Source organism: Xenopus tropicalis, chromosome 5 (genome assembly GCF_000004195.4).
Source record: "Xenopus tropicalis strain Nigerian chromosome 5, UCB_Xtro_10.0, whole genome shotgun sequence".
NCBI lineage: Eukaryota > Metazoa > Chordata > Amphibia > Anura > Pipidae > Xenopus > Xenopus tropicalis.
In genome coordinates this window covers 103,002,536-103,011,161 of record NC_030681.2, presented here as the reverse complement: position 1 = coordinate 103,011,161, position 8,626 = coordinate 103,002,536, and the positions used below count along the sequence as shown (strand labels likewise).

At 42.9% G+C, this 8,626-nt stretch overlaps 1 protein-coding gene across 1 annotated transcript; it reads right to left on the bottom strand.

Moving 5' to 3' along the window:
- Window positions 1–2,060: 2,060 nt before the first annotated feature.
- Window positions 2,061–4,898, bottom strand: rtp3b (receptor (chemosensory) transporter protein 3 gene B [provisional]). Its single transcript, XM_002934043.5, has 2 exons — window positions 4,683–4,898; window positions 2,061–3,031 (listed from the first exon to the last, which is right to left on the bottom strand). Exons 1-2 carry the CDS (start codon window positions 4,838–4,840, stop codon window positions 2,458–2,460), a joined length of 732 nt encoding a protein of 243 aa, XP_002934089.2. The 5' UTR covers window positions 4,841–4,898; the 3' UTR covers window positions 2,061–2,457.
- Window positions 4,899–8,626: the final 3,728 nt, after the last annotated feature.

The window sequence follows — 8,626 nt, the reverse complement described above, 5'->3', positions numbered from 1 at the left end:
AGGGGGCTGAATAATTACGCACACCCCACTTTGCAGTTATTTATTTGTAAAAAATGTTTGGAATCATGTATGATTTTCCTTCCACTTCTCATGTGTACACCACTTTGTATTGATCTTTCACGTGGAATTCCAAAAAAATTGATTCATGTTTGTGGCTGTAATGTGACAAAATGTGGAAAAGTTCAAGGGGGCCGAATACTTTTGCAAGCCACTGTATAGTAGTTTGATGCCCTATACACAGGCAATGTAGTTCAGCTCCCAATGTGACTGCTGCACAAAGCCTCCACATGACTGGCAAGAAGAAAAGCTGCAGGAGTTACACTATGACCCAACTTGTTGTTATTGTGGCTGACAAACAAATTTCACATTTCAGTCTAAAAATACATCTATTACAATTTTTATATATTTGGCTTTCTAGAAGTTTTTTGTGGCTTATTAATTGGCATGAAAAGACATATCAAACTAAAATATTCAATTTTCAACTGTATGTATAAGTCACAGTTCAACACACTGTTTTGTTTAAAAAAAAAAAACACTGGCAAGAATCACATTGTTTCATTCATTTTCAATGAGGATAAATTAAAAATAATGTTTTATTAACTAGGAAAATAAATAAATAAATGTGTTCAAAACAATTATTATTGAGTTCTATTAAAATTCGTCAGCTTTAAGTTTTTTCATGGTGAATTTTTAAGGATTTTTTTTAATAAATACCAACTATTCGTGGTTCTTAAGAATATTCTAGAGATCCCCAATCAGTGCCCATTTTAAAATTTCTGACATGGAGGCAAGTTTTGGAAGCACAGAGAAACAGTTTACTCCAAGCAGAGCCTCCTGCAGGCCAGCAGGCCACATGGGGCTACCAAATAGCCAATCACAGTCCTTATTTGGCACCCCCAAAGAACTTGTTTCATGCCTGTGTGGCTCACCAACTCTTTATACATCTGCATATGGCTCACAAGTAATAGGCTGGGGATCCCTGTTCTAGAATATAGTCACATTTGCTTCCTTTTTTCTATAAAACTCAAATTTTGATAAACAGGACCTGGTATATATAAGGTATGATTTACATTTTAACCAATAACACAATCAGAAAAGTAACATATTTCCTGTAATATATTTCCTGAAAGCAGCCTTCTGTTGTTAAGCATTGCAGTCTGTTGAAATATTCAACGTTTTCTCTTTCTCTGCATGTGCTCTCCGGTGAGTTGGTCATTGGGCAAATGGCAAGAGTTTCTCCTTTGCACTGCTGAGACAAATCTTATTTCTGTTGTCCCTCACAGGTATCAGGAGCTGATAACGAAACATGAAAAATGGCGATTCCTGCTAATTAAATAGGACCACCCCATGTACAGTAAATGTTTCATATGGCCACTGCCAGACCAAGACGTGGACATGCCCAAGGCAAAGCGTTCTCATCCTGTCAAACCCTCATTCAGCTGCCATACACCTGACAATAGACGGCGTTTGCTCTGACATGCAGTGGGAGGGGGATGGGTGCCATGTAGGCAAGCGATGTAAAGATCCTCCAGAAGTTACAAACTAGGGGATAGGCAAACAGATGGGGTACATGCCTGGCACAGTTCTAATGGATACAGATGGCAAGGTATTTTCAAGAGATAATTCACCTGTGGGTAACACAGACTTCCTTCAGATGACAAATCTCCTCATGTCCCATTGTCCTAAAGGTCAATTTAATCCCAAGTACATTTGAATACATAAAATATTTACTGTCCCTTACCATGGCCAGCAGCCCTATGCCATAAGAGATTTGCCCTTGTTCTGCCGAAACATACCTTCTGTGGTTCCTCCAGCTTAAATTCGGGACTTTACAGATGCAGACAGCACTGCATAGGGGCACAGGGTAGCTAATGCACACCTGCTCTGATACCCTAAACCTTACTGTTTCGATATTCAAGTAGTTTTCCTTCTTTTTTATGTTATTCACAGTGATAATAAAATGACACACTTGAATTATACAATTGTTTTCTGACACTTTTGTGTTACCTATATATTTGGGTCTAATACATTTTCCCCAACAGATTTTTTCATCTAATATATGATATTATCATTTATTGATTGACTATAAACATTTTATTACAATGTTCCACAAATAGTGCAATTAGAAACAAAATAGCCAGTCTGTATTTTGGGCTTCGTTCAGATTGACAATGCATAAGTAAAATTAAAGGGGAAGAAAATTTATATTCATTGGTGCACTGATAAATGCACTGGGCAGAGTATCGTCTACGGGAGCACAAGCATAGTGTGCATGTACCACACGAGGGCTTATTGGAAAGAGTTCAACAAGAGGGGCTGACCCAGCTTCCAAGGTTATATTCAGTGAAGGGTGCCTAACAACCCAGATTGCTGTGAGATCATTTATTGCATATTGATAATATATGCATTTTTTAAAATTGCCCATTTAAGGGACAGAGCCTTTTTTCTGCAAAGTTCTCATTTTTTGGAAAGATATAGCAAAGCTAAACCACAAATCACTGCAGATACAAGGCCAACAAAAGTGATTCCTTGATTGTCCGCTGATGGCTGGTTTACTGTAGGTGGTGGTCTGGGGTTTGAGTTCATCAGCCTGGAATGATCCATCTCTCCTCTAAATCTTGTCTCATTTGGGTTTCTTCCTGCTGAACTGAATTCAGCTGCCTGCTGCCTTTCTGTTTTCATCTCTAACACCTGCCACCGACAGACATTCTGCTTGCAGGCCTCACAGTGTTCCTTGTTATGAGGGCCTTCCCTTCTTTCACTATACAAAACTGGCTTTTCATCTAGATCCCAGCTGTTAGGCGAATAGAACTTTCTCTGGATCCTGTTGACTAGGTTACCAATGATTATTCTAATGTTCTCCTGGGAAATCTCTGGTTTTTCCATGACAGCAGCAGTGCATTTCTTGCATTCCTGTCTGAATATCTGCATGTTCACCGTGCCACGTCTCATGGTTCTGTCCAGCTTCATGAGGAATAATACATGTATTTCAGCAGAGTTCCACCAACGGGAACACAGTGAGCAACGAAACCTAGATTACACAGAGAAGAACATAATTTTGCTTCTGAACTCTTAAAACAAATACATAGCTTAACTATTATTCTAAAGCAAAGCCAACAAAGTAAATAGATAAACTGAGTAGAATTCAACAGGGGTTAGTGAAACAGGGGTTACATGCCCTTTATTGATCAAAAACTGCAGCTGAAAACCTTGCTCATGCAAAATAGGATATTTGATGCCAAGGATTTTTTTTTAATATATTTTTAGTTTTTGATGTTAATTGTCCTTTAAAATTGAACTATGCCTTTAAAAGGATGCTATTAAAATTGACGGTCTCATTCATCAAGGGAAAATATTCTCATTATAAAAATGCTTTACTTTCAGTTTACATTCCTGTAAATGGTTAAATTGACAGTCTAGTCCGCAACAGTAGCCTCAGTTATTCACATATTTTTCTCATATGCATGGCAGCAGTCATCATGATTGCTTTGATAACAAAACCCTCTAGGGGAACTATTCATTAAAGTGTTTTAAAAGAGAGATGGCAAAATATAGCACTGAATTTAAGCCATGGAAATGTATTATTGTCCTAGAAAGAGGTATTTGTTTATCCCTTTCTGTTCTCTGCTTATTCTTCAAACAGTGTATCAGAGATTAATTTTCCTTCGGGTCTTTTAATCAGATTTTTCTGTAAAATCCTTTTTAAGTTGGAGCCAGGAATGAATTGGATAGAAATACAGATCCTGCATTTAATAGCAATTATATATATTATATCACTTAGATTGTAAGCTCTACCGGGAAGGGACCTTACTACTGTATCTCTTACCATATGGCACTAAATCTCTGTGTATTTATACTTATTTATTGTATTTATTATAACATTTGTCATCCCTGTGTGTAATTGTATATATTGTAAATATGCTTACTGACACTGACATTTCATACATGTAATTAAAAATCCCATTTTCTTTCATTATTGCAAAAATACTATTTTGGATGACAGTATCTGTGATGACTTTACGTGCATACTTAACTGGGTAAGAATAAAGGTGGCCATACACGCACCGATACTATCGTACGAAACCTCGTTTCGTACGATATTCGGTGCGTGTATGGCATGTCGGCGAGTCGACCGATATCGCAGGAAGCTGCTGATATCGGACGACTCGCCGATCGGCCAGGTTAGAAAATTTTGATCGGGCGCCATAGAAGGCGCCTGACCAAAATTTGCCGTCAGGGCTGAATCGGCAGAAGGAGGTAGAAATCCTATTGTTTCTACCTCCTTATCTGCTGTTTCAGCCCTGACTGTGTGTGGCGAATCTGATGATGTTTCGTGCGACCGATGGTCGCACAAAACATTGTCAGATTGCCACGTGTATGGCCAGCTTTAGGGAAGATCTAATAACAAAGGCCCCTCTATCCTCTGCACTACAATAATCTCTTACAAGGTCTGCCCCAATGTGATGCAGAAAGATAAGATGAAGAAATAGAAGCATATGTACTTGCCAAAACATCAACCTAATTCATCTATAATTCTGAAATTGAGCAAGCACGAAAAATACATCTACCTGTTTATATACAATATTTAAGTTTTAATGATTCGTGTTTGAAGACATATAGAACAGGATAATAAACACTGCAGGCAGAAGAACACAATAGCTACAGAATAAAAAAAGATTTACCTGCCATATGTGCATTGTGTGTATTGCAGCCACCCTGGCTGTTTCTGGAGATTGGTATTTACTGTTAAGTTCCAAACATGAGGCAATAACAACTCTTCGATTTTATCCTGAAAAGCATCTCTCCAAATTTCAACTGCCATATCATTTTCCTTTTCCATCCTTGTTCTCCTCTAGCAAGGGTCTGTTGTTTCCAAAGAGGGAGGAGTCGCAGAGAAGTAGTTTCAGAGAAACGAAACTGAAAGTGACTGATGCTGAAGAGAAAAACATTCTATGCAGGGGAAGATTAGTGGAACATTTGGCTGGATACAAAAGCTCAGGCTGGTTTTACCATACATCTGCATACATATTTATTATAGGGCTTATTTACAGATGGCTAGGTGCAAGAATAAGGAAAATAAGAGCCACAAAATAGTGACAGTTGTAGAGCCTCGTATACTATCCACATGTGTCTCATTTTTCTACCACAACCGCTGCACAACTGCCACAATATGCAGGTTACAGCACTGGCAGACTCAAGAAAGCCCTGTGCTTAAAGTCTTCTATAGAGAGGTGGTAAGCACATTATTTACTAACACCTGGCTTGTATCCCTTTCTGGAAGCATAATAGATTGCAACTATGAGCATATTTCTATGGGACAAGGTAAAACGTGCAAAAAATGGTGTTTTACATCTTTTTTTTTTTTTCCTTGTCCATTTTTTTGTAAACAAGCCCTTGTGTTATTTTCTTATTTCTAAAGTACAATTATTTGCCAACATATTTTTAAATTATTATTATTATTATTGTGTGCTGTTGAAAAATCCATTGTGCAAATTAGGGCCTATGGCTTATTTATTAATGCTCATTACCAAACTTTATTGAATTCCTACCGATTGTAGTAAATCTGCCCCTGAATACAATTTTTTACTAAAACAATAGATTTAAATCTGTATACGAATCAGATTAATCAGGGCTGGAACTAGGGGTAGGCAGAGTAGGCGCCTGCCTAGGGCGCAATCACTGGGGGGGGCGCACATTAAAGGGGAAAAAAATATTATTATTTTTTTTAGTAGTAGTATTTTATGTTAGCTTTGCCTTTAATAAACCGCCGCCCCCAACCCCCCTCTGGCATGATTCAGGACCCAGATGCACGCCCCTCCCCTCTCCTTACCGTCGCTTACCTCCTTGTTGACGTTGGCGCTGTGCGCATGCGTAGTAGGCAGTGGCGCGTCCTTACGCATGCGCGCCATTCAAACAAGGGGACAGAAGCGCTGAGGGACAGAAGTGCTAGGGTGCTGCAGTGTGTGGGTTTGCCGTGCCGCATGGGGAAAACCTGAGGCCGGAGCAGGACATGGCTGGGAGTTCTCTGACGATGAAGGCTGTTGGTATAGGAAGGGGGCAATTCTTGCTTGCTGCTGCTGGAACAGGTACAAATGATTTGGGGGCAAAATATACAGATTTTGGGCGCAATTTGGCTTGGCTGCCTGCTAGCATATATACAGACTGGGGGCAAATTGGGCAATATAAGGGATTGGCTGCTGCTGGCACAGGTACAGATGGGGGGCAATATGAGGGATTGGCTGCTGCTGGCACAGGTACAGATGGGGGGCAATATAAGGGATTGGCTGCAGCTGGCACAGGTACAGATGGGGGGGCAATATGAGGGATTGGCTGCTGCTGGCACAGGTACATATGGGGGGTAATATGAGGGATTGGCTGCTGCTGGCACAGGTACAGATGGGGGGCAATATGAGGGATTGGCTGCTGGCACAGGTACATATGGGGGGGCAATATGAGGGATTGACTGCTGCTGGTACAGGTACAGATGGGGGCCAATATGAGGGATTGGCTGCTGCTGGTACAGGTACAGATGGGGGCCAATATGAGGGATTGGCTGCTGCTGGCACAGGTACAGATGGGGGGCAATATGAGGGATTGGCTGCTGCTGGCACAGGTACAGATGGGGGGCAATATGAGGGATTGGCTGCTGCTGGCACAGGTACATATGGGGGGGCAATATGAGGGATTGGCTGTTGGCACAGGTACAGATGGGGGGGCAATATGAGGGGTTGGCTGCTGGCACAGGTACATATGGGGGGGCAATATGAGGGATTGGCTGCTGCTAGCACAGGTACAGATGGGGACAATATGAGGGATTGGCTGCTGCTGGCACAGGTATAGATGGGGGGGCAATATGAGGGATTGGCTGCTGCTGGCACAGGTACAGATGGAAGGCAATATAAGGGATTGGCTGCTGGCACAGGTACATATGGGGGGGCAATATGAGGGATTGGCTGTTGGCACAGGTACAGATGGGGGGGCAATATGAGGGGTTGGCTGCTGCTGGCACAGGTACATATGGGGGGGCAATATGAGGGATTGGCTGCTGCTGGCACAGGTACATATGGGGGGCAATATGAGGGCTTGGCTGCTGCTGGCACAGGTACATATGGGGGGGCAATATGAGGGATTGGCTGCTACTGGCACAGGTACAGATGGGGGGCAATATGACGGATTGGCTGCTGCTGGCACAGGTACATATGGGGGGGCAATATGACGGATTGGCTGCTGCTGGCACAGGTACATATGGGGGGGCAATATGAGGGATTGGCTGCTGCTGGCACAGGTACATATGGGGGGGCAATATGAGGGATTGGCTGCTGCTGGCACAGGTACAGATGGGGGCAAAATGAGGGATTGGCTGCTGCTGGCACAGGTACATATGGGGGGGGCAATATGAGGGATTGGCTGCTGCTGGCACAGGTACATATGGGGGCACAATATGAGGGGTTGGTTGCTGCTGGCACAGGTACAGATGGGGGGCAATATGAGGGATTGGCTGCTGGCACAGGTACATATGGGGGGGCAATATGAGGGATTGGCTGCTGGCACAGGTACAGATGGGGGGGCAATATGAGGGATTGGCTGCTGCTGGCACAGGTACAGATGGGGGGCAATATGAGGGATTGACTGCTGCTGCTGGCACAGGTACAGATGGGGGGCAATATGAGGGATTGGCTGCTGCTGGCACAGGTACATATGGGGGGCAATATGAGGGATTGGCTGCTGCTGCTGGCACAGGTACAGATGGGGGGCAATATGAGGGATTGACTGCTGCTGCTGGCACAGGTACAGATGGGGGGCAATATGAGGGATTGGCTGCTGCTGGCACAGGTACATATGGGGGGGGCAATATGAGGGATTGGCTGCTGCTGGCACAGGTACAGATGGGGGGCAATATGAGGGATTGGCTGCTGCTGGCACAGGTACAGATGGGGGGCAATATGAGGGATTGGCTGTTGCTTGCACAGTCACATATGGGGGGGCAATATGAGGGATTGGCTGCTGCTTGCACAGGTACAGATGGGGGGCAATATGAGGGATTGGCTGCTGCTTGCACAGGTACAGATGGGGGGCAATTGTATTATCTAAAAAGCTGTAAAAAAGAGATAAAAAAAATTTAAAACCATATAATGGTGGGCGGGGGGGGGCGCTAATTGAAGTCCTTGCCTAGGGTTCCAAAATACCTTGGCCGGGCCCTGAGATTAATCAATTATTATACTTGTCCAACTAGCAGCTGTACCCTGTATAAAACCTGGCGGATATTTCCTGCACAGCGTTGTTGGTGGATGCAACATCCCATTTAGCACCAGGTATGGTGGTAGTGAAAAACATACCAGTGTTACTATAATTTCTTGTATTGGTTTGTACCTATGTTTGGCTTGTTTGTCCCATACTACAATTATACTGTCCTACAAATACAAAAATGTCAAGCAGTAGATCCTGCCTATACCGCAGCACTATTATGGCTTAGCAGGCAAGTTTAAGAGTTTCTGACAATCACAGGGTGTGTAAGGGGATAGGTCAAACTATATGGAAGATTTTGATAATACACAGTGCATTCTGTCACAGCAACAAACTGCTTAAAAAAAACAATTCCCTCTGCTAAACCCTCAAATTGTGTAAG